The sequence below is a fragment of the Choristoneura fumiferana genome, chromosome 16 (genome assembly GCF_025370935.1).
Source record: "Choristoneura fumiferana chromosome 16, NRCan_CFum_1, whole genome shotgun sequence".
Lineage (NCBI taxonomy): Eukaryota > Metazoa > Arthropoda > Insecta > Lepidoptera > Tortricidae > Choristoneura > Choristoneura fumiferana.
Genome location: NC_133487.1, coordinates 2,236,240 through 2,262,223, shown reverse-complemented (window position 1 = coordinate 2,262,223; position 25,984 = coordinate 2,236,240). Strand labels below are relative to the sequence as shown.

At 39.1% G+C, this 25,984-nt stretch overlaps 3 protein-coding genes across 3 annotated transcripts in view; all 3 read right to left on the bottom strand.

Moving 5' to 3' along the window:
• Nucleotides 1–923: 923 nt before the first annotated feature.
• On the bottom strand, nucleotides 924–3,977 carry LOC141435968 (sorting nexin-12-like). Its single transcript, XM_074098785.1, has 4 exons — nucleotides 3,715–3,977; nucleotides 3,436–3,531; nucleotides 2,653–2,755; nucleotides 924–1,652 (listed from the first exon to the last, which is right to left on the bottom strand). Exons 1-4 carry the CDS (start codon nucleotides 3,889–3,891, stop codon nucleotides 1,525–1,527), a joined length of 504 nt encoding a protein of 167 aa, XP_073954886.1. The 5' UTR covers nucleotides 3,892–3,977; the 3' UTR covers nucleotides 924–1,524.
• Nucleotides 3,978–4,909: 932 nt separating this feature from the next.
• LOC141436192 (pre-mRNA-splicing factor Slu7-like) lies at nucleotides 4,910–14,589 on the bottom strand. Its single transcript, XM_074099079.1, has 12 exons — nucleotides 14,279–14,589; nucleotides 13,322–13,476; nucleotides 12,820–12,912; nucleotides 12,329–12,518; nucleotides 11,869–11,951; nucleotides 11,560–11,705; nucleotides 10,242–10,425; nucleotides 8,873–9,018; nucleotides 7,627–7,732; nucleotides 6,665–6,782; nucleotides 5,469–5,641; nucleotides 4,910–5,299 (listed from the first exon to the last, which is right to left on the bottom strand). The coding sequence occupies exons 1-12, from the start codon at nucleotides 14,451–14,453 to the stop codon at nucleotides 5,126–5,128; spliced, it is 1,743 nt and encodes a 580-aa protein (XP_073955180.1). The 5' UTR covers nucleotides 14,454–14,589; the 3' UTR covers nucleotides 4,910–5,125.
• Nucleotides 14,590–16,085: 1,496 nt separating this feature from the next.
• The window catches only part of LOC141436643 (uncharacterized), a 26,674-nt gene continuing 16,775 nt past the window's right edge, over nucleotides 16,086–25,984 (bottom strand). Inside the window, exons 9-14 of the mRNA XM_074099648.1 lie at nucleotides 23,608–23,764; nucleotides 20,642–20,728; nucleotides 20,013–20,048; nucleotides 19,474–19,558; nucleotides 17,098–19,384; nucleotides 16,086–16,441 (exon numbers count right to left, since the gene is read on the bottom strand). Coding sequence (XP_073955749.1) covers nucleotides 16,297–16,441; nucleotides 17,098–19,384; nucleotides 19,474–19,558; nucleotides 20,013–20,048; nucleotides 20,642–20,728; nucleotides 23,608–23,764 — 2,797 coding nt within the window. The 3' untranslated portion in view covers nucleotides 16,086–16,296. The remainder of the gene's footprint in view (nucleotides 16,442–17,097; nucleotides 19,385–19,473; nucleotides 19,559–20,012; nucleotides 20,049–20,641; nucleotides 20,729–23,607; nucleotides 23,765–25,984) is intronic.

Sequence of the window (25,984 nt, the reverse complement as noted above, 5' to 3'; positions counted from 1 at the left end):
AATTTAAGGAGGATTAAGTTTTCTTTAGTCAAGGCTGCGCTGCCGTCGGTGCCGTACGTTTCGATTTTAGCTCGCTTCGTCGCTTCGCGATACCTTTTACGTTCGCGTACTCGTACGTATTTTTTGTATTAGTATAGTTGTGAATTAGTAGTATATAAGTGTAGTTTGATAGTTTCGTACGAGACACAAAAATAATAGATACCTACCTACCTATAAACAATATAGTTATAGTATTATGTGTAGGAAACATGAGTAGTACCTATGTACACAGTCGCCATCACCACATCGGCGAATTTATAAATAATATTTTTAAATTTAGTATAATAATAATAACAGAGCGGCAAAGTATCTGGTTTCTCTAGACACAGATATTAGACAATTTTAAGCTACTTTTAGGTAATTAGTTAATCTAAAATAGACATCGACAACCCTAAGCGTCCGCGCCGGAGTAGGCAGTAAAGTCTCCTAAAGGTTTGGAGTGTGCATACTTGTTCTCTTTTACTACGATGTAAGACGCCAATTTGCTTCTCCACCTCGTATTAGTTCAGTAAGCACGAGCAAGAAGGAAAATGAGAAATGGTTGCCGTCATACTATAGTTTAGTGTTACCGCGTTACACTGACAAACTAAACTTTAACTTGTTACTGTTAATATGTCTCTGGGAGCACCATTACAGTAAATATTGTTGAAGAATTTATAAAACTGTAGTATCTGTGTCCTTGGAAATTATACCAAAACAAGATATGAGTCATGAAATTAAATGAGTAATATTGGTAAAGCCCACACTGAATGACATTGACTGGTTCTATCTACCTTTCATAATGTTATGTTACATATTTTTTACATTTTATGTATAGTCAGCATCAAAAGTAGCTGGTTACTTTTTTACTCTGTTACATTAACACATATTTGTCAATCTTGTATGGCGCTAAGTACGTGGCTGTAAACCGACAAAGTACAAAAGTAACCAGCTACTTTTGATGCTGACTGTACACACAAATGTTGACAAAATAATTATTAAAGTAGTGACTTTGAACAGTGGTTCATTACTGTTCATGTTTGCCAGACAGTGTACATTGTGGCACGCTTTGAGTGACACGAATAGTACGAATACAATATTAATTATGACTTTTTATTGAACAACACATAATCTTCAATTCGGTCAGATGCTAAATTGAGAAAAGGTCAGGGGAGGCCTTTGAAAACAGAAAGAGAAAAGAAACAGATTTATGCAGGCAGATAATTGGGCTGCTGTTAGATAAACACCCCTCAACAATTTTACAACAGAACTTGTCACTCAAAATGACGTTCATTCAAAGCGTCTTTGACGCTTTATATTTCGAACAAAAAACAACGAAAAACTTTCATTAGGGTATACTCAACTAACTGGATTAATAATTTCTACAAAACACAAGGAATATCTCATCTGACACAGATTTTACAGCTCCATGTTATCAGAGCATGGTAAAACTTTCACTTTAAATATGCATGAGAATTGTTTCAAAGCGGGTGCGGTGTTCGTTTATTATGTGTTCCGTATCTTGCCAGGCACATAGTTCTTGTCGATTGTTGGTTCCTGAAGGAACATGTGCAGGCAGCGCTCGTTCTGTGCCAGCGGGTGCCCGGCTATCTTGTTGATGAATACTTCTAAGCCTGGAAAGAAATACAACAACCATTATCCATACAGTCAGAAGCATTGGCGTGCATTGGGTCCATTCCAGGGTAGGTACTTTTAGTTTGGTGTGCAGCAGTGCGCCACCAGCACTAGCGCTGCCTTCCCTGCTGCCTACTCAATGCACGCCAAAATCAGAAGGCAGAACACAAAATAGGGTGATGACCTGAAGATGACTGTGGATCCAAACTGGAGAGAGGGGTCGCGAATGACAGATGTCAGTGAGAGATATTTTATAAACAATATGTTTTCATTAGCGTATCATAAGGTTGCAGGTGAGCAAAGTAATTGTTTCATTTCATTAAAAAAAAACTATTCATCTATAAATTATATTTGTGTAACTAATGGTGTAGTTGGATATTTATTCTTGTCAACAAAAATCTAATTTTATCAACAAGTCTTATCAACAACTTGGTAAAATAACATTTGGTACTGTTGTAGACAGATGGTCCACAATACTTAATAGCCGTATTTAAATAATAATCACTTTAAAATATATGTTCTCTTATTCTTATTCACATTTCAATACATTGAAAGTCTTAGACGGACTGCCCTAACTTTGTTATGTCATATATTTGAATTCACATTCTTTCAAACACACATTATGTAGGCAGCCAGTTGTGTCCTATCCTACAGTACCAATAATGTGCAAAGTTGTGAAATTGGCAAACATATCTCAAGATACGCTCAATAACTACTTGCTAATTGAGGTTGGCAAAAAAAAATCAGCTACATCTTTAGATAGTTAACCTTTTCAATGCCAACAACATATATATGCACCGCAGCGCAGGTTCCACGCCAACAACCTATATATACGTCCATTACTTCAATACAAAATCAACCTTCGTTCAATTGTGTTAAGGTTCAATTTTAGACATTGCAATATGAAAGCCTGGCGTATGGATGATGTCTTTTGTATTTGACGTGGAGGGTGAAAAGGTTAAAAAATAAGAGAAAAAAATATGTTAATTAAATATTTACCTTTTCTGCGGTCCTCAATGAATTCCTCCTCAAATATGCCATCGTCTCCACGGAATGGCAGTTGTCTTTTCAAGGCTTTGCCCGGCAATGGTGGCACCACAATCTAAAAGAGACAGTTACTTTTATTTTATTACTGCATGTATGTATGTGCATCTCATAAAGTTTTTTTAAATAAGTGCAGCCTTTCTACTGCACCAATTAATAAACACCATTGTTTTTATTTGTTACCATTTTATTTCAGTTTATTGATAGAAACTACTTAGTAATTAACTTTTTCGAGTAAGTAAAAGTGGTAATGTGTAGTAAAAATGGTTTTGAGACAGTGGATTCTTCAGTATGGTTGTAGTTAATGCACAACCAAGTGTTTGTTGACTCGGAATGTATGACAATGCACAATCTGATAATTCAAGCTCTCATGTAATTTGACATAAGGGAATGAATATCAGGTTGCACATTATTGTTGTTCATTCCAGGTCTACAATTACAGGTTATACATTAACTGGACCCTTCAGAACCTAGTAATAGATTATCAAATACAACAACAGTATACATTTTGTTTCACAGAACTTGTGGATCAGGATAATATGTTCAAGGTTATTCTTTTTTTAATAATGATGTGCTGAACCTTGAAGCCTTGTCAATATTTATGCTCCAACAAACCCATTATCTGGGTGTGATGTTGGGCAAGAAATTATACAAAGCCGTTTTGATACTCAAATATTATTGTTGTCAAAAAGATAAGAGAGAAATGACCGTTTATCAGCATGAGTCAAATCCGCTTACCTTACTATCTCTTTCTAGCTCGTTTCTGAGCCATTCGAAGTCGCTGTACCGCCGCCTCACGCTCGACTCTTTAACTTTGAACACGGGCAGATTGGTCTGTAAGCAGGATACGGATTTTACTAGAATAATTGAGTCCAATCGCGGCGTATTGACGCGCCGCGGCGGCTCACCTTGGCCTCCGCAATACGCCCACCAAAAACAACACAAACACGCCGACGACGCGTAAACAGATAATCTAATTACTCTACTCTAATAATAGACGCCTGGTGAAGTTCTTACCCTCATGCGGACTTCGTAATCGGTGTAGCGTTTCTTCCCGACACCCATTGTCGTGACTGGGTTCACCACGTCGATTTCGAGGAAATTGGCCGGCGCCGCGTAAGCATCGTCCAGGGTCTGTTTCTTAACGTTTAACCGCTTTGTCGCGTCCGCGGTCGTGTCCTCGGCAGCCATCATAACGCTTTATTTCACAAACAATCACAAACTTAGTAATTGGACGGCCCACTAATCAAAAGGAAATGACATGATTTGACGTTTAACAAAAAATCATGGCGATGTGTCATCAGTCCGGTTTAAAAACCTACTACCCAATCGGAAAACTACTACATTCATTTCTATATAACGATAATTTACTTGTAAATAGTTGTAAATAATTTTGTAAAGTAAAAAAAAATCTTATAGATCGCAATCTTTTCAGGGTTGCGCTTTTACACTTACTTGACTTTTAGCAAAGAAACTACTATTCCAGTAGATTTTTACGCAGCAACACTAAGTTGCAGTTTTAAAATTCCGTGACTCACGCACAGGAATCATTCATACTGCCAATAAATCTACAACATATCCACAAGCTTGATCCATGTGAATATTCATGATCAATAATCATAATGCACATTGAAGCGGAAAGTTCTCGTTTTATGATGCTATTAATATAAAATCATGTACATCTATTAGCTGTCTGCTAAACAAAGGATCTCATAAAACTGTCAAGTAAATAAATAAATAAATATCATGGGACACTTGACACCAATTGACCTAGTCCCAAACTAAGCAAAGCTTTTATGGATACTAGGCAACGGATAAACATACTTATATAGATAAATACCTATTAAACATCCAAGACCCGAGAACAAACATTCGTATTATTCATACAAATATCTGCCTCGGCCGGGAATCGAACCCTCACGCTTCGTAAGTATAAGAAAAGAGTAAGAAACTTTAATTATAATTCAAAAAATTGTATCATACATTTAAGTGTATATTTTTTCTCCTATTTGGTGATGGTAGTTTTGGGGCTGTAAATTATTTAATAACAGAAGTTTAATATAACAATATAGTTTTACTTTCTTGTACAAAACAGAAAAACCATAAAATTATTAAAAAAAAAAACTTTCTTTCTGATGTAAAATATTTCAATAATTGAAAAGGGTTTGGTAACTGTTTATTTATTTCTTATTATTATAAATAAAACTAAAAATTACGCTTAAGGACCAGTACCGACGGTCTGCGGTTGCTGCCACCAAATGCAGACTACCCCTACATTTCGCACAACTATTTAACAGTTAGCAAACCTTCGCCCTAGCTGCGATTGAAATGTATGAGCAGTCGGCAGTTACATTGCAGTCTAAATGCAGACAGTCTGTACTAACCCTTACAAAAGTATTTTATTTCATTAATAACATTTGACATAATTCTACACAAATTGGCTCATAGGGTCCTCTTCTCTTTGACGTTTCATCCTATATGCCTCCATTTCTTCTTCTGTGGGCTCTTTGGCTTCGTACATGCTGTTGTATGGACGTTTCCTTTCATCCATAGACAATAAGTGAGATGCGTGTTTCTGTTGCCTCTCTTCCATTTCCAGTGCCTGTCAAAATAAAAATAAAAAATATATATTTAACTTTAAATAAACATTTTTATTTTTAGAGCTTTAGCTAGCATTTTTAGCCTTTCTGTTTAGAAGAAAATAGTGTGCTTGGCTAGTGAATTTGTTTCACAAAGATATTATGTGCTCAACGTAAATGATTATTATTTACCTTTTTTAATTTATCTTCATCTTTCTTTGATTTTTTCTCTTTCTTCTCCTTCTTCCTCTTCTTCTTCGACTTCTTTTTCTTCTTTTTGCTAGTCTTCTCCGTCTTGGACCGGATGTCGGGTTCGGATTCTGAACTGCTAGAACTTGAATCGGATGATGATGAATCGGCTTTTTCTAAAACATAAAAAATATATTCATACTAATATTATAAATGCGAAAGTGTCTTTGTTTGTATGTTTGTCTGTCTTTCACGTCGAAACGGAGCGACGGATCCACGTGATCTTTGGCATAGAGATAGTTTATGGGCCAGAGAGTGACATAGGTTACTTTTTATCCCGGCAAAATGCAGTTCCCGAGGGAACAGCTCTCGATAACCGAATTACACGCGGGCGAAGCCGCGGGCAAAAGCTAGTATAAATCTTTCCAAACGAAACAAAAATAAAATAAAAATCAATATACATAATAATGTTGCCATTTCATCAATATGTGACAGCTAGGGCCAGTATAGACGGACTGCATTACATCTGCAACGTAACAGCCAACTGGACATAAATTTCGATCCAGAGTTAAGTTGTGCCGTCTGCAATCGAGCTGCAAGGAAAAATGTATGGGCGTCTGCAGTTGCGGTTACATTGCAGTTGGAATGCAGTCCGTCTGTCTATACTGGCCCTTACGAAGGCAGTAGCGGCGCCTTTATTTAGTATCTTTATTTAGTGTTTGTTGTTTGTCAGTGTTACTTAAATTGTTAAATTATATTCTATTTTTTTTATTGTTGTCGTTGTGTTGTTGTTGCTGAATTAAATAAAAATTCATAAAATTGTTTATTTATCCAGGGTTTTCAATATTTTTAAAAATACGACTCCCTTTAGCGGTTGTAATTGTTTTGCAACGCCCTTACGAAAGAAAAGAGACGTATATATAGCTCTAAATACGCACACAGTTTGGGAACTCCTGGTTTTAACCAATGGTTACTATAGTTCAGTTTAAATTCAGATTGCCAATTAAATATAAACGTGTATTAGCTTCCAAATTGCAGGCCTGTGGAAGAAAATATTTTATCAATGTGTTCACTCCTAAATACATTAAGATTGCATGTTTTTCTGGTACTTTCTTATACCAGTTAGTAAATTAACCTCATCACATCATTATCATCTCGGAAATTTCGGCAATTCGTAAATTTATAAATATTATATGAACCTTTTTTGTCTTTCTCCTTTTTTGGAGATTCCTTGAGTTCAGCGCTTGTTGATGCCTTGGGGTCATCCCTCACTTCCAGCACCACAGACTTGCCCGCCTCGCCAACGCAATACGACATCTGAAATAAGATAGTTTTAATTGATATATTTCAAAGATAAGTATCATTCTTCGAATAAAAAATCATTTAAAAACAATATTGAAAATACAATCTGAAATATAGATTCACAGAAAAACCAGAAAAATAAGACCAGCGCTGGGAATCGAACCCAGCTCCTCGGCATTCCGTGCCGTGTGCTATAAATCTACACCACCGCTGGACAACGATACAGACACGAATTTCTCCTATGCACCTCATATCTCAGCTTGTGTTGTTTCTTATTTAGCCACTTAAGCAGCGACACTAGCGACATCTATGCCGTAGCCCTCATCGAGAAACTTTTCGGCACTCCATCGGAACTAACCGCTCACCCGGACAAGAGATATCGTTATTAAGCAATCAAATTAAGATTGTTTTTTTGGAATCTTTTTGTATTTTTTATTTCAATTCCAAATTTTTTGTTACTTTTACGGTCATCCCGTAAAACCTATATCGAAAATACAAACTGAAATAACTGAAATATAGAGTAACAAAAAATTTGGAATTGAAATAAAAATACAAAAAGATTCCAAAAAACCAATCTTAATTTACTAACTGTTTTATAGACTATAGATTTCGAAAATACAAACTGAGACATGGATGCACAGAAAAACCAGAAAAAGAGACCAGCGCTGGGAAACGAACCCTGGGCCTCAGCATTCCGTGCTGCGTGCTATACCCCTACACTACCACTGGACAGGAGTACAGGCACGAATTTCTCCTATATAAAAACATACAAACAAACACACACTTTCGCATTTATATATATTAGTATGGATATGGATTGGTATGGATTATGTTTGATGTTTTATCTGTTCATTCTCACCTTGATGAATGAATGGCAGCATTTGAACCCCCACTGTCCGTCCCGCCAGAACGACCCCCACACCGACGTGTGGTTATTGATCAGAACATCCTCTTCGTATTTGCTCCTGGAACAAAATAATGCTTAATCTTAGTTTTACAGAATTGCAGCGGTCTGGTCATCAATAATTACAACACTAAGGGCCTGTTTCACCATCCATTGATTAGCGTTAACCGATGGTTAACAAATAGAGACGGCATCACACCTAACCGCCAGTTAACACTAATCAATGGATACTATGACAACATCTCAGTCGCTAATTTATCACAAACTGTAAACCAATTCCATAAGTGACAATTTGAAAATTTGATTTTGGTTTGATTTGTGTGTTTTTTTTTATAATGCCAATCGGTCGACGTTACTAGCGCCAGCTAGTTTGTCACAAATATTGTATAGAACAGTTCCGATGGGTTAGTATCATTTTGTCTAAGTAGCAAGTGGTCTAAGAAGCAACTGGTCTAAGTAGCAACTGGTCTAAATAGCAAGTGGGCTGAAATTCTGTGACTCAAAATCGACGGCGGAGCTCCTATTCCGCGTGGCTGAGGCGCTTCGCGCCTTGACAAAACTCAACCCTAATCTCTGTTTTTTTCAAGTTTTCTACAAAAAACAGGTTAGGACCAGTTGGTTTTTAGACTACTTGCCACATAGAGCACTTGCTATTCAGACCAGTTGCTTCTTAGACCACTTTGGTACTTAGAAAGCTGCTTCTTAGACAAAGTGATACTATAAGAGTTTCTTGCCGGATTCTTCTTAATAAAAGTTTTTTTTTTACATTTATAAGTGCTTGTTATAGCCTAAATTGAATATTTTGACTTTGAGTCAAATCTCAACAAGTTAGGCCTGGTTTTGATTTAGCTATTGTAGTGAATTATTGTCAATTTTAATAATAATTATATTGTAATATGTAACACTAGCCTGTTACCCGCGACTCCGTTCGCGTAGAATTCGGTTTTCACTATCCCGCTGGAACTATGAAATTTTCCGGGACAAAAACTATCCTATGTCCTTCCCAGGGACTCAAACCATCTGTAAACCGAATTTTATCAAAATCGGTCCAGCGGTTTAGACGTGTTGAAGTAACAAACAAACAGACTTACAAACTTTCGCATTTATTATATTAGTGGGATAACCCTCGATGAACTATAAAAGCATTGCAAAAAAAAAGGTTAAAAATACATGGTTAATCCGGCCCTGGCAGCCGACTTACTTGGCAAGCTGTTTCTCCGGTCCGTTGGCGATGGTCCCGTCCCTGTTGTACTGCGTGAACACCTCTGTCTGAGCCAGCAACAATTCCCGCGGGGGCACCTTTAAATGCTCCTCCCCGCCGTATTTTTCCAGCACTGACTCTTTCACCTGTAGCATAAGTTATTGGTGAGATTGGTGATCACAGCGGAAGATGTTGGTGGGATTGGTGATCACACCAGAAATTGTAGGCGAGGTAAGATTGGTGATCAGAACACAACAAAAGTTGTTTGTGGGATTGGCGCTTACAGCGGAAGTTGTTAGTGAAATTGATGATCCAGAATTTTAATCCAACTGCCGGATGTAAAGTGTCATTATTATATCAGCCATAGGACGTCCACTGTTGGACATAGGCAGCGGCGGCCTTACCCATTGCGAGGCTCCGGGCGGCAGGTCTTTGCGAGGCCCTTTGTCCTTCGTGAAAAGTATGTGATGTGATGCGAAAATATAGTTAAAAAATGTATATTTTAAAAAAAAAATTGGGTTGTTGCGCGAGGCCCCTGCAAGAGCGAGGCCCCGGGCGATTGCCCTGTTCGCCACCCCCTAAGGGCGCCACTGGACATAGGCTTCCCACGTAGATTTCCAATTGCCGTCCCACCAACAGTGGATATCATACGGCTGATATGATAATAAGATCTCTGTCGAGGTCAGTTCGTCCGGAACGCTATAATCTGGAATTTTTTAAGGTCAAAGAGAACGGACACCTTCTAGGCAAACGTGTACCATCTTAGGCCTCATCTTCGCCTTCCATCAAGCGAGATTGAGGCCAAACGTAAGCCTATTTTTTATTAAAAAAAAGATTCATCTTATCTTTTTTATATCAATGATGAACATGAAAGTACCGTAAGACTCGCTTGACCGTAAGACCCACTGTTTGGGGTAATTCGTAGCCCTTCATCTAGGAGCACGCGACGCGGCGGCTGGGTGCCTTTTGCAGCACCTAGATGAAGTGCTACAATAATGTCAAGCTAAACTCGACTTAAGATGTGAGTTATCCGTGTTTATTTCTGAACAGGTGTAGTTCTGAGCACCTGTGACTTGAACTGCTGGAACTTGTCGTGGTACCTGTGACTTGAACTGCTGCAACTTGTCGTGGTACCTGTGACTAGAACTGCTGGAACTTGTGGTACCTGTGACTTGAACTGCTGGAACTTGTCGTGGTACCTGTGACTTGAACTGCTGGAACTTGTCGTGGTACCTGTGACTTGAACTGCTGGAACTTGTCGTGGTACCTGTGACTTGAACTGCTAGAACTTGTCGTGGTACCTGTGACTTGAACTGCTGGAACTTGTCGTGGTACCTGTGACTAGAACTGCTGGAACTTGTCGTGGTACCTGTGACTTGAACTGCTGGAACTTGTCGTGGTACTGTCGCTGCAGCAGCTGCAGCTTGGTGGGCTCGGCCAGCAGGTGCACGTCGAGGCCGCGCGCGCGCGCCTCCCACGCGAACAGCTGCGCCGCGGCGTGCGAGCGCGTGTCGCCCGTGAAACGGACGAAGTTCTCCCCCGTGTAGTCCGACCTGGTAACATCCCACTCATATTAAAGGTCTCCCCTAACCTATCGACGCGAGATCGGCTTAAGCCGACCAAGAAACGCTTTATTTCCACGCAATAAGAGCGAAAAAGACGTCTGCCCGTCGGTAAACGTCGTATCGCGTCGGCCGAGCTGATCGACGTCTTTTTCGCTTTTATTGCGTGGACATAAAGATTATTTGATCGGCTAAAACGTTGTGAAGTTTGGCGAGACCCCAAGGCGGAAATATAGTATTAAAACGCGACGCCACGCTAGCTCCGCTCAGCTATATTCACCAGAGATGTGCTGTGCGAGGATGTGTTAATGAAGCTTTTCTATTGGCTAATGAAAAACACATCCCTCGCAACACATCCCCGCACATTATCCACTGCTGAACAAAAGCCTCACCCAGTGGGGGCACACTTAAAACGTCACCTTTTCACGTACACGCCAGCGCCTCTGGCGACAAAATGATAGCACTAAATTGACAAATTGACACTTGAAAATTCAGTCTGTCCGCCATCTTTCCGCTGTATGTTGGCTGTCTGGCTTTCGCGGATGATTTTTAAGTTTATCTGTTTTTTTGCTGTTTTCTTAAAGTTGTATTACATTGCTCCGCCATTGCTTTCCGCCTCGCGATGTAATGCAACTTGCGCAATTTTCTTACAGGTCTAACTGGGCTTTATAGACGTTAAGCCATGTACGTTATGTCTAGTTCTTCAGCTAGCTACCAGATAGCGCTTGTTACCATACATGCAAATTTGACCATAGAGTTGCCATTCTTTTTTTATTCGATTGGATGGCAAAAGTATGGGCTGATTATCAGACCGTTAAGATTGCAGATGCGTTGACCTGCTGATGTGTGTAATTGCTGTTTTTACTCTCAGAGTGCAAGTGTGTTATGTCAGATTTAGTTCTTCAGCTAGCTACCAGATAGCGCTTGTTACCATACATGCAAATTTGACCATAGAGTTGCCATTCTTTTTCTATATTGGTACTAATACTCTTTGGCCTCACCCTTAGAACACCACAATGAACAACTCGCTACTTGCATCCACCGGTTGCCCCTAACTAGCAATGCCATCAACCCACAGAGTAGGTTTCTGTTAACGTAGCTCTCTATTTAAAGCATTATACTTACTCAGCCGCGTTTGGATCAGGATTGTCCCTCATGGAACGTGTTTTGGGGTCATAGTACGCGGAATTGGGGTCCAAGTTCCTCAAATACTTGGCGGTGTCCTCTCTGATACGCAAGTTGCGCACTGTGATACGCTGTTTGGAGTCCACCTACAACAAGAATTACTTTCTTAAACTTTATTACTCGTAATAATTGATGAGGCTGAATGATTTTTTTCTAATCATTTGATTTTAAATGAAATTCAAAAACATTTATGTTATTTTAAAATTAGAACTGCCAAATTAAATCTATAATTGATTTGATTAGACATACCTTTGTGCCCGGCATATCCACTTCATCTACATATTTGTCTTCGTCCTCTTCTGCATTATCCTCATCTTCCATTGCTGTTGGATCTAAAGCGATAAAAATTTAATTCATCCAGCCTTTTTATACTTAGAATTACACATTGTATCTAACTATGCCCCACCCCGGCTTCGCACGGGTATAATTTTCAAAAGAGTCTCTAATCAAAGGCACTTCACATTTTTCAAAAACTATACTCACGCGAAGCCAGGGCGCGTCACTAGTATAGGTAAAATTTATATAAACCTGCTGCGAATAATTATCTAGCAAACGAATCCGTTGCTTAGTTTAAAAGAAATAAGTATATAGTAGGATGTAGCTTTATTTTATACTTTGTAAAGAAAAAGATGTAAAGATTTCGGAGAGATTAATTTAAAATCTGGAAAAGACTAGAAGATATAATCACAAAATCATTTTAATTTCTTACCCTGTTCCAACTTCTTAGCCCTCAGCTCTCTCTTAGCCTCCTCGATCTTCTGGTACTCTTCGATGATAGCCTTGTGTTCTGCTGGGTCATACCCATTCCACCTATCTCTCTTGCCATCATAACTAAGATTCAGTTCGGGCTGGGCGAATTCATCTGCCGCTATCCCTGCATTTGTATATTTTGCACCAATCTAGAAGAAGGAAAAGTTTAATTATAATTATTTTGAGATGGTTAGATCTATTAGATTTAAAAATAGTAACCTATGTGTGCGGCACTTTAATATAATATACATTTTATGCAAAAAAAACTGCTTTTGATATATGACACCCAATGTCCAGCCACTATCGCCGTAGTCTTATATTTAAGACAAAATGTAGTGTAGTTTCAGTGTAGGTGGCGATATGGGCATGTATTGGCGGTTAAAAGGTTAATCAATTATAGCTTAACATAAATGTGCCCATAAGGCACAGGGTACTAAATTCATCTCTTACTTTTCTTGGTCTGTCCAAACAATCCTTCTTCTTATGCGTCATTGCACCACAATTTTCACAGGCTCCTTTTCTGAATTTTGTTGCAACTGTTGTCTGGAATAAGTAAGTTTTTCTTAAAAAAATAAGTATAGGTAATTTATATTGTGAATGCCTGATTATCAAATTTAAATTAACACAGCTGTATTAAACACCGACAAAAGCCCGGGGTCTAATTATCAATATTTAAAAAAAAATGGTATAAAAGATAAGCTATAGCCACAGTGGGATAATTTTAATTCTGTTCACATGATCTTAACTGTTATTTGAATCCAATATGCTCATTCACCAACCACCATGTTACTCTTTCACTCAACAACTAGAAAGATTAGGATACAATTTGGCACACATTTAAAAATGTAGATTAATGCATAGCATACTTTTTAACCCAAAAATCACAGAATTTGTGCAGAAAAACAAAGAAATCATTTGCAGGTAAAGTCAAATTCATATAAAAACAACTAACCTTATCAACACCCTTATTGTAAAAAGTGTCAAGCTTGGTGAACCCTGCTTCTCTGTCCTCCTGAGGCCTTTGATGCTTGAGGGTTGGGCCCGCTGTGCCATAGTACCATGGTGCCGAAGAAATGTATTGTGGAATATGTGGGTTTATATCCTTGCCTGAAACAATTTGTTTAAGACATGAAAAAGGTGTAACTTCAGTATGAAAAATTTTACTTATAAACTTGTGATAGTATTGATTGGTATATATAATACATAATTTATCATATAATTAACTAAACAAAATGCCTGTGTGGAAATAAATAAATATCATAGGAAACCTGACACCAATTGACCTAGTCCCAAACTAAGCAAAGCTTGTACTTTGGATATTTATTTAGGCAACGGATAAATATACTTATATAGATAAATACATACTTCAATACATATTAAACATCCAAGACCCGAGAACAAACATTCATATTATTCATACATATAATTACCCCGGCCGGGAATTGAGCCCTAGACCTCAAGCTTCGTAGTCAAGTTCTCTTGCCACTTGGCCATCCGGTAGCCATAGTTTCGTTGTGACACGCAAACAATCATTATGGTTAATTTACATGTCACAACCGAAAACTTTCACATTTTGAACTTCAATCATGTAAACCTTTAATAAAAAAAATACTATCTATCTTTTGAAATCTCACTAATACAATAGCCATCATTGCAAGTGTCACATTGTAAACTGAAGGTGATAATGATCCCGGACCTTAGCGTGATGGAACAGAAAAAAGTAAAAAAAAGGTTCACTCATGAAATGACTACCACAGTAATCTAACTCTGAAGCTGAACCTAAAGCTCTTTTTTAACTATTTAGTTACTTTAGTCTTTAGCAGTGTTATACATAATCAGTTTACATTTGTGAAGTCGCATTTGTACATAACACATGGGTAGGGGTGTAGGCTAGAATACTGTGAAATACCTGTTTCATCAACAGCTGCGGGTGCTGTGCCGGCTTTTCGAGCCTCTTCTAGCTCTTTAGCTTTTCTCCAATCCTCGCGAGACTTCTTCTTAGGTTCATCGTCTTCTTCGCCAGTGTCGTCTTTATTGCGCAATATCTGCGAGACGGACGCCCGTGTTGTCGATGCCATGCTCATTTTTTCATCAATAACATCAAACAAAGCTTGATAGAAACAATATAAATCAGGAAATCGTGGAAATAAATAAGTAAAAACAACAACTTACTAAAAATTGATTGTTTCACTTGCCTTGCCAATGCCAGTATTGCCAGTGTCCAAAGTGTCAACTAGTGTCAAGTTTTTTTTTTATACAAATAAATTAAAAAGATTTGACGTTTTGGATTCCCGTATTTTCAGTCATGCGCCTACTTTGCGCCTATTAAGAGGTGTACACACGGCATGATGTAAATTTTAGTTAAGCTAGCGAACAAGAGATGGCGTTAATGATTTACTTTACCTGCTCATGAATGGAAAACTTTATAAAAAAAGTACAGCTATTGGCATTGGAAATCACGCGCCAAATTAAAAAAAGTCGAACCTAAAGTCGAACAGTCGACGTCGACAAGTAAGTACTGAGATGATGGATTCCATACTTCCACCAAAAGTGATCAGCTGTAGTACGAAGTGCAAAATTCGAACTTCATAATCTTGCCATCCCGCTAACGCGACGCGAACTTCGATTTTCGTAGTAGCCCAGCTGATCACGCAAGACTTTGTACTTTCAGATAATAAACTAAGTGTGCAGCTGCAGTCATATTTTTAAAACCAAGCATTAGCATCCAGCGGTTTCAAAAATCATATGCCTTGTGTGTCATGTCAATCATTGACAAAGGCCGCCAAATAATAACTATTACTTACCTGACGGTGACCGAATCCGAATAAGCAAGGTTCGGTCAAGGACTTTAATTCATGAGCCACCATGGAACCTTTTCACAGGAAAAGTCATTACGATTTTCCTTGTTAATCAAAGGTGATTTTCCACCGGCGAGGCGAGGTAAGAATTATAATTTGTACGGCAAATTTTCAATCCTCTACTCGCGCATCTTCGGTTGCCGTTGTCATACAAATTTCAATTCTCGCTTCGCCTTGCCAGCGGAAAATCACCTCAATGCGATGTCACTATGGCGTTTACTGTGAAATGGTTCCTTGATGGATCATGAATAAAGTCCTTCACCAAGCCTTGACAGTACTAAGTTCTTGGGATTTGTGTAAATTATTGTCTCTAATATTCAGAGAGCACTAATCTTCGTAGTGGTATAGCGTTTTTTTTTCTTAGAAATCATCTAATCATAGATATTTTTACATACCGTACCGTACTAGTTAGCGACCCTCCCCGGCTTCGCACGGGTGCAATTTAGAGAAAAAAAAGAAATGGATACTGTGGGTCAACAGTTAGCGATATGCTACCGCAGAGTTTTCTATATGATTTAGAAGCATTACAATTCTCTACATAACATCATTCATAATTTTTATGTATTTCTTAAGGCGTAGCGTAAGGCTACGTAAGCCATGAAAGTATTTTTTTGGCGAGTTGGTCACGAAATTTTGTTTTTATTTAAATCTACGAAACTTTATTTAGGATGTTTTGTATACGTAAACATTCCGGAATAAATTATCTACATAAAGGTGAAAAGTTGAAAACCGCTCTAAAATTCGTTGCGTTGCGTTTGATGATTGATATACGCCTGAGCCATCGCTGTCGCTTTTGTACATATTCCTGATTCTCGTGTAACGCCTGATTGAAAAGAGCAAGGATTGAACAAAACAAAATAAAAATAATAAATGTAATTCTTTTTTCTACATACATAATTTCATTCATCTTTTTATTAATACGGCTGCAAATAAATCAGTAAATAAGTAAAAAATTAAGGAAAGGAATGCTGTCATTTTAATGATTCTTAATACCTCAGCACTTGGCAAGAAAACCGTGCAATTTTAGTGTCCTTTCTTAATTTTTTGACCTTAATATTTTTATTTAACACTAGTTAAGTCTGCGGCGGGTCCTGGTGCGATGATAGCTAGGCCGCGGCACCCGGATGCGCTCGTTGGAGTCCCCAGGCTGGGCGGGGGACTCGTCCAGGGGCTCCGGTCGCGGCGTGAACAGCTTGCGGCGGCTGCGGGTCACACTGGAAGTAATAACGCGGTAAATAAAACTTTAAGTAAACAGATATAGCTTGTTGAAGTGGCAATGGGCAGCAGGGCTACTACGAAACTCGAAGTTCGTGTCGTGCGGTCCCTCACGCTCTCGTATTAAATAGTGTAAGTGTCAGAGAGACCGTACGACACGAACTTCGAGTTTCGTAGTAGCCCTGCTGGTCATACATATAACACAACAACTGGAGGTCTATAGGGGAGGCCTATGTCCAACAGGGGACGTCCTACAGCTGATATGATGATTATGAAATAAAACTATATTTAAAGGGAAAGATGACGTAAAGAATGTTGTGTGGACAAATGAGATGCAATAGGGTACATTGTAGGTACCACTTTGTTTGAACAAACACATATATACTTTTTTCACGCGATAACGCTACACGCCATGTTTATGAATTCATTCCAGTATGTAAAAAAAAAAGACTTGTTTTCTATCACCGGTATGCGTCGCCGTCTCGCCGTTACTACTAACGTTGTACGCCTATATAAGTATACTGATGCAGCTTGTACGTTTTTACTTGACTATGTGACACTACGCCTCTGAGTAATAATGTATGAAATTTTGTAGTGTCACAGCACGAAAAAAACTTCAGGTATAGTGTTCAAAAATAAACATGAGCAAACGAACCTTTTGGACGGACAGCTTTGAGCCCCCATCAGCGGGGGTAGATTCTCGCTCTCACTCTGTTCTGGCGAAGGTATATCTTTGACATCCTTCGCCGGTGCCGGTACGTCCAAAGTGACATCCGAAAACTCTTTCTGCAGAGTAATTATATTCTTCATTGTATCTTTATCATCTTCCTCCACCTTATTCTTCTGTCTTCTTAATCTAAGTGATTTCTTAACGGTCCTTGAACATTTAGCAGTGTTTTCGACTAGAATTTCGTTGTCGATTTCGGAATTTTCTTTTTTGTGTCGTAGATTGTATTTAACAGCTTTGGCTGTATTCTCTTCGACGCTGTCATTTAGATTATTAATTGCTTCGTCAGTTTTATTATCTTGTGTGGTTGGTTCAGCTTCAGTTTTGTCATTTTTCTCATTTGAAATTTCTTGAGTATTGTCTGTTACGAGTAATTCGAAATCTGTAGCTCTAGGAGCTGTAATGTCTTTGTAGATGTTTTCGAAAGCATCAATTGTGTTATCTGTAGATGTTTGATTGCTATTAGTTAAAGATAACGGTTCTTCAGTTTCAATTTTACTTTGTTCTTCTATTTCAACAATTCCTGTGCCTGTTGTGCTAATTCGTTCTTGTTTAACTTTTATTTTTGTATCAATTTCTTCTTTTGCGACCTGTACATCAATTCCTGCGTTTATATCGTGGCATTCCTTTGTTTTAGATATTTCGCACTTTGTTATTTCTTTATCCATTTCAGACTTAGATCCTTGTTTTCTCATTTCTGTATCAACAGTAACTTCTTTGGGCGGAACAAACAATTCAGGTTTTATTTCATCACTATTTTCCATTTTAGACGTAAATCCCTGATTTGTGATTTCAGCAGAATTATTTTGTTTCGCAATAGAATTTCGTGTTTTCTTGATTTCAGACAATATTTCACGCTTTATATGTACATCTTTTTCAAGCAACATTTTATGATTATTTGAAGAGTTATATGTCTCTGGTTCCTTTTCATCATCATACGTAGGAGCATCATCGTGTTTAACTGATTCGACTGATTCGCTCTCTGCTTCAATCTTGACTTTTTCCTCAGTTATTGCTTCATTCGATTGAGATTTTCCTTCATTTTCTTTCACAACATCCAAAGCTATCTTCTCAATAGATTGGCGCGCCATTTCTACACTTTTCAAAAGGTCTTGCTTCGGACATGGTGATTCCACTTCTTCAAATATATCTATTGAGTCATGGTTTCTAAGTAAAATTCTACTTTTATTATAAGCTGGGGGCAATTCGACGTTTTTAGAGAAACTCTCTCGTAAAATTTTATTAATCGTTGTTGGTTTATAATTATCTGGTACTTCATCTTGGACTATAGATGGAGATCTAAGAACATCATGTTTTTTCGAAAAATCTTTTAAGATATCAACTTTAATGCTGGGACTAATATTATCAAAATACGGCTTCTTTTCCTTTAATTTTCTTGGACTGACAATATCAGCTACAGTTTTACCGTCATCAAAATACTTTGCAGTCTTTTCATGTTTCCCAAAGTCGTTTGCTTCCATTTCTAACAATTCAAACTGAGTGAGAGAGCTATCGCTTGAAGCAGTAGTTTTTGCAAACTTCTTTATTTTATCAATGTGTGTCTCTATAGATTTGACTGGTTGTGCTACACTTACACTGGTATTTTTATCTTTTATTTCGCCAGTATTATAATCTTCTAGAGATTCATTAATTCCCGTATCTCTGGAAACATTTGTGTCATTTTTCTTTGATGAATCACCTTTATCTACATCTGCAGTTATGCTTATTTTAGAATCATTAACAAAATATGTATCTCTAGCATTTGGTTTTAATTCTACTTTTGAGTCAACAAAATAAGTGCCTCTTCCAATTTCGCTTGACAATTTCAAATCACTGTTAATATGAGCTTTCTTTACTGTGTCAGGGCAGTCTATAGAATGATTATTGCAACTGTCATTATTCGATACATCGTACGTTTCGTCACTTTTTTCATACGTTTCATCACTTTGATCAACTGTCATTGTAGACTCTCTTTTATCAGTTAAATCTGTCAAACTGTCATCCTTAACAGTATCTTCAGTCTTGTTCATGTCACAAGTTGAATTGTGTGTATTGTTGAGCGTGCTCTGTCGTATGAGCCGAGAGCGGTTGATATCTTCTTTTTTAAAAGTCGGTTCAAGGCTTTCGTTGCATATGTCATCTACTTCGTCGCTTTCATCTTCGCTGTCTGTTACATCTATCGCATCTTCATCGTTTGAATTGTCTGATGCTTTCTCTGAAATAGTTCAAACGATATCATTATTATATTTGTTATTTTTATTTTAGTTAATTCGCATTACAGCTAGTAAATTTGTTTCAACTTACCGTCTCTCTCTTCAATACAAGCTCTCAGATGCTGCATCTCTTGTTCCATGCGCGCGCGCGCCAGGCGCTCTGCGCTCAATTCTTCCTGTTGACAAAAAAAAACAATTAACGAAAAACCAGCTATCACCAAACCAATACATTACAGGCGAGTATAAAAATGTGAACTTATGTAATGCTTTAAAAAATATGCAAAACGGACTCTTATTCCGACGTAATAAGGCCGCGGTACCATATTTTTGAGTAGTTCGAATGTATGTATCTTCATATTTTTCCACTTGACTGCACAAGACGCTCACGCGTCCATACTCCATTTAATTTTCAAAGTAACATTACATCGAGAGAAAAGAAGTACAGTGAAAAATCTCTATCGGATAATTTATTTAATTCGTGGAGAACGTTATTCATTTCATTGGGTTGACAAAATTAATGTCATCATCATCTGATATGAAACTATCGTAAGACTCAGACATATTTAAAATTCAAACACTGGTTAAACTTATTAGCGTTTAAAAAAAATAACAAAAAGGAATGTAACTTACTTCTAAAATGGCGACTTGCTGCATCAAGTGAATTATCTGAAAGCAATAATAAAAGTTAGAAGATTCAACGGACAATAGATCGATATTCATTTAAACATGGCCGGATCCCCATTTTCAAGAACCGCAAATTTGATGACAAAAACATTTATTATTTCGTCACAAAAATAAACACTCAGAGCGATTTTGTGACTATGCAATTATTTATCTTAAACGCTAAAGTACGGGCGCACATCAAATTTCTGTCTCAGTTCGGAAAAACAGATCCGTAGTCGTAGTCCACGGCGGTGGAAGATGCCTCGGAGAAAGGTAACACCTATCCAAACAACGGAGTATTAGTGATGGTGGTGTTTGTTGTCTGTTTAGTTGCATTTACTTTACAAAGCTTCCTGGAGGGCGCTAGATTAAATATACGATTACATAGGTATATACAATGCACACGCTTCTATTTTGCATTTTGCATAACTTCCTCGAACCACTTCGCGGAATAGCAAATCAAGTTTGTAACATTTGATTTTTTTCCACTAGTATTTGACGACTGTCTCTCTCTCCTCTTTCTCGCATGAAAGCCGATCAACGCCGATTTCCGTCCCTCACTCAGCCTTAAAACTTTTTGTTATAATATAATATACCTTTTTCTGCAAAGACCGTGAAGGCGTCCCATCTTCGTCAGATTTCTTGTTTAACTGCACTTCATACTCTTCGCGTAACTCAGATATCTGAAAAAAAAAAAAACAATAGACTTTAAATTTCATTAATGTAAGCAGAAATGCGCGATGAAGAATTGCGAAACTAAAGTGGCAGTGGGCGGGGCACATTGCTCGCAGGACTGATGGCCGATGGGGCCAGAAGGTTCTCGAATGGCGTCCGCGGACCGGGAGACGAGCTGTCGGTAGGCCTCCAACAAGATGGAGCGACGACTTGGTTAAGATCGCGGGATCGCGGTGGATGCGGAAAGCACAAGACCGGTCTGAGTGGAGAGCCTATGTCCAGCAGTGGACGTCTTTCGGCTGACATGATGATGAAGCAGAAATGCGCGCACTGCTGCATGTGTTTAAGACAGCCGACAAAAAATAAGTATTCTGTTTTTTTTTTAATCATTGCGTGTTGCCAGGAAATTAGTGCGAAGATAACGTTTTGGTCGCGCAATGTACAGAGGAAACGTTTGTCGCGGCCGTGCCGGGAAGACCAGAGGCTTTAAGCGCCTCGGTTGTTTCATACGATAAACGCTGCGTTTGACGCACATAAATTTAGCATGCAGATAATCTAATGAGGGCTATCGTTTTTTGTCTCACTAGATGGCGCACTGTTGCGTGAGGTTTTTAAGTATGGCTTTCAAAGTCTGTTATTACGGGCGTGAAAACAAAGTTTAGATTAAAATCATATTTAATACATCATAAAACCGTACCATAAAAATATCGAGCATGCCACAGTGCCACGGGGACTATGCAACCCGTTTTGTTCGGAAAAAAGGGAGGACAAAGGTTTCCGAAAGACAAAACTGTCTCAAAACACAGACATTCATTGCCCCGGAACGCATATTTGCCATGATTAATTTCAGATATTGCAAAATATTCACCAAAATTATTCTAATTATAAATAAACCCGCGTAGCTCACCCAAAAACTATGAGATTTGACATTTCGGAGACCTCACGCTACACTAGCGCCTCTAGCGGCGAATTCATACGCGATAGCCCTCATTGCCAAACATTATCTTACGCGGTGAGCGCAGCGGCAATCGCATGGCATTATCTGATACAACATTGATGCGCGTCAACGTATTGCGTTGAATGCGTTATGCGTTATGTATTATGCGTTTATCTCTTAAAACTTTATTACTTTATTGTCTAACGCACTAGAAATCGCGGTCGTTTTCATCACTTCTTTCTGTCACACGGCATGGGATGAGGGTGAAAAAGATATTGAATGCGATAGCGAGCGCCCGCGAGCTAGACAATACGGCAACAGATTATTAAAAATCGCCCAGTATTTATTTAAGTTTATCAAATAATTTCTGCCCAAAAATATACCGAATAACCTAAGCAACAAAAAGTTCGAATACCCCCGACTTTGTCACTTTAAAGTTCAATATCTCAAAAACGGCTGAACCGATTTTGATAAAACATGTCTAAGAACCGTCGCTGGAAAACCTGCTATCAAATTAAAAAAACCGCACTCGAATCGGTTAACCCGTTTAAGAGCAGCGGTCAAACTTATAACACCCCTCTTTTTGCGTCAGGGGTTAAAAACAGATAATGAAATTCGAAAGAATATGTAACGATTAATTAGCAAAATGTCGTTAGGTATCTCAAAATTATCGCCTTTAAATTCCCTATTACCTACTTATTACAACATTTCTGTCAATATGTTCGCACAGGAGGGAGGGTTCACTTTTGGGTCTCCATAGAGTGCGGTTGTATAGCGATAGCATTCACTATCTCTTTCTACCTTGATCCTACATCTTGTGACAGAAAGAAGTGATGAAAACTATCGTAACAATCTATATAACTTGGTAGTAGTAAACAACAGTACAAAAGAAGATCGTGGCATTATTGCTTGAAACCCTTAGGTTGCGGCTCCACTGAGGCGGAGACGAGCGGAGCGGGATTGGTCGATCCCTACAAGTCTCCTCTCCGCTCCGCTCGTCTCCGTCTCAGCGGAGCAGCAGCCTTAGGGCCTCCCGCTAACTCGCGCGGCGTGCTTGTTCCATGTCATATACTAGAGCAGCGATGCGTGATACGGGTCTCTGCTCTATTGAAACCTAATGAAACAGCACGCCGTGCCAAGCCAAGCCGCGCGCGCACCCGCGCGACTTAGCGGAGGCCGTAAGTAAGTCTTGAGTCTAAGTCGACTGGTCAAATGACTGTAGTGTATAGAATAAGTAGGTATATGACATAGCATTGAAATAAAGTATCATATTCAAATATCAGATTAATAATAGGACACCATACAATATACGGAGGAATGTCTACCATATAAGGGATATAACCTGAGATTGCCATTCGACACCAATCACGTGAAGACCACCCATAATTATGACTAATACGTTATACCTATATATACTCATACAACTGGATTATTAAACAGAGTTAACCCAACCATCGTGTGTTTCTGTTAGCTAACTTTGGGGGCGGCAGACGTGAACTTGCCTTCGAAATCCAAAAGCTTAATGGTTACTTGACCTGAAATGTATATTTCAGAACTAAATTATTGTTATTATTATTTTAAAATTTATGACGGTGGAAGCATTCTACACTTCCACTGAACGTAGATATAGTTAGTGTTTAGTATTTTAACTAAGGGACCCCATACATCCCTGTATTTCTTTTAGTATTATTTTTTGTATTTTTTTTTCTTTAATTGTATAATATAGTTTTTAAGTATTTTATTTGTAATTATATTTTTATGAAAAAATGACTTTCTGCCAAGTTTCTTGCGGCGCATTCTTCTTGGCAATGATGGTCTTTCCGAAAGCGCTGGTAGTTTAAAAAAATGACGTGTATAAGTGCCCATTGCGGCCTATTTACTGAATAAATCATTTGAATTTTTGAATTTTTTTGAACCCCGTTCTCCTCCAACATCACATGACCACCATACCTCAGCCTCGTATTTCTCCTCCATGCTCCTCATCTGCGCCTTGTAGAACTGTTCCGTGATGTCCCGGGCTTCGTCCACCAGCTCTTTGACTGTCTGGGCGTTCTCCTGCTGCTGTTCTTGCATGTCAGACAACAGTTTGTTGTACAAAGTCTGCGCCCTGTGTCACATGCAATAGTTTACTATGGGGCTGTTTCACCACCCACTGATTAGCGTTAACCGACGGTTAAATGTGATGCCGTCTCCGTCTATTCGAACAAAACAAATAGAGACGGCATCACACCTAACCGCCAGTTAACACTAATCAATGGATGGTGAAACAGCCCCTATGCGTTTTAACATTTTTTATAGCTTGCACATGCGGTTTATATGTTTTGTAATTTTCAACCTTTTTACTTGACCGCCCGAAAGAGAGTTATGTTTTTCGAGCATATGTATGGACATTTATTTTTTTGGTCCTCTCTGAAGCCTAAACGGCTAGAAGGTTTAAAGATAATGTAATGAGGTTTGGTTATTAGATTTGTCAAAACCGTCAGAGTGACACAGGGTATATACAATTTCAAAATGGCGTCTTTTATCTAATACCTTTTAAACGAGCAATTCTTATATAATTAGGATCTCGGAAACGACTCCAACGATTTCGATGAAATTTGGTATGTTAGGAGTTTTCGGGTATGATAAATCGACCTAGTTTGGTCTTAATTCTGAGAAAACGCTTATTAACGAGTTATAGCCCGAGCAAAGCTCAGTCGCCCAAGTACTAATTATAAAACGTGACAACGTCGGCGCTGCTCGTTACAGTGGTGTCCTGCGAGCACGTGCTGTCAGCGTCGATATAGACTGTGCTATGGCGCCGTCCTCGTGTGTAATGCATCACTTACTGCACTAGTTCGTAATGCAGCCGCTCGTTGTCAGCCCGCAGTCTGACGACGTCGGCGCTGCTCGTTACAGTGGTGTCCTGCGAGCACGTGCTGTCCAACGTCGATATAGACTGTGCTATGGCGCCGTCCTCGTGTGTAATGCATCACTTACTGCACTAGTTCGTAATGCAGCCGCTCGTTGTCAGCCCGCAGTCTGACGACGTCGGCGCTGCTCGTTACAGTGGTGTCCTGCGAGCACGTGCTGTCCAACGTCGATATAGACTGTGCTATGGCGCCGTCCTCGTGTGTAATGCATCACTTACTGCACTAGTTCGTAATGCAGCCGCTCGTTGTCAGCCCGCAGTCTGACGACGTCGGCGCTGCTCGTTACAGTGGTGTCCTGCGAGCACGTGCTGTCAGCGTCGATATAGACTGTGCTATGGCGCCGTCCTCGTGTGTAATGCATCACTTACTGCACTAGTTCGTAATGCAGCCGCTCGTTGTCAGCCCGCAGTCTGACGACGTCGGCGCTGCTCGTTACAGTGGTGTCCTGCGAGCACGTGCTGTCCAACGTCGATATAGACTCCGCTATGGTGTTGTTCACCTCTGGAACATAATATGCTTATTAGCCTTCTTCCCGCTGTACCTGTAAGAATAATCGTGCAAGTTGTATTACATTGCGGTGCTAAAAGACTACTTCAGACTTGTTCGCTTTACGGCCTCGCAATGTAGCGTGAGTTTTCTTGCATGTTTAAGCTGGGCGTTAGACCATCATCATTTGTAGGTATTTTGAACAAACTTTGCACAATGAGGGGAGGGATCGTATCTTAAAGTCGACTTTAAGATCTAATTAAACCCTTAATAATGTAGCGGCCAGATACACCATCGCCCCTTCTAGCGTCAGTCTTTAGGGTTATAACATCTCAGCGTCATATATTTCAAACTCGTGTTTTGACATTTGTCACTAATAAATAAAGTACCCTATTTATTAAATACAAACATGTCACTTATTGATACAATAATTCATAGACACGTCGGTAGGATTCGCAAGTAGTGTGTTCCGAATTTTCACGATTGCTACTACGAAATTTGAAAATCAAAGTTTTTATCGTACCATCCTTCTCACTACCATATCAAATAATATTAGCACTTCATAGTGTAAAGCTAGAAACACACTGACGCCGGAGGCAGAGCGGTGCGGAGGCGGTACCGGTTGTAATATTCGAGCTAACGTGAAAGAGGCCACACAGAATACCGCGCCATGCTTATTTTCCGCGCGGTATTGTGTGCCCTCTTTCATTTTAGTTCGAATATTACAACCGGCACCAACTCTTGAGCCGTGCCGCACCGCCCCGCCACCGCTCTCTGTGTTGAAGCTTAAGGACGGATTGTTCACTTGTGACGTCAGCATCACCGACACCACCGCGTGGCGCCCCGCGCCCCTCCACCTCGCTAGCAAGGCTCGGAACCGGTTTATAAAATAGCGGTAAATACCGGTTTATTTCGGTTTGACTCCCAAC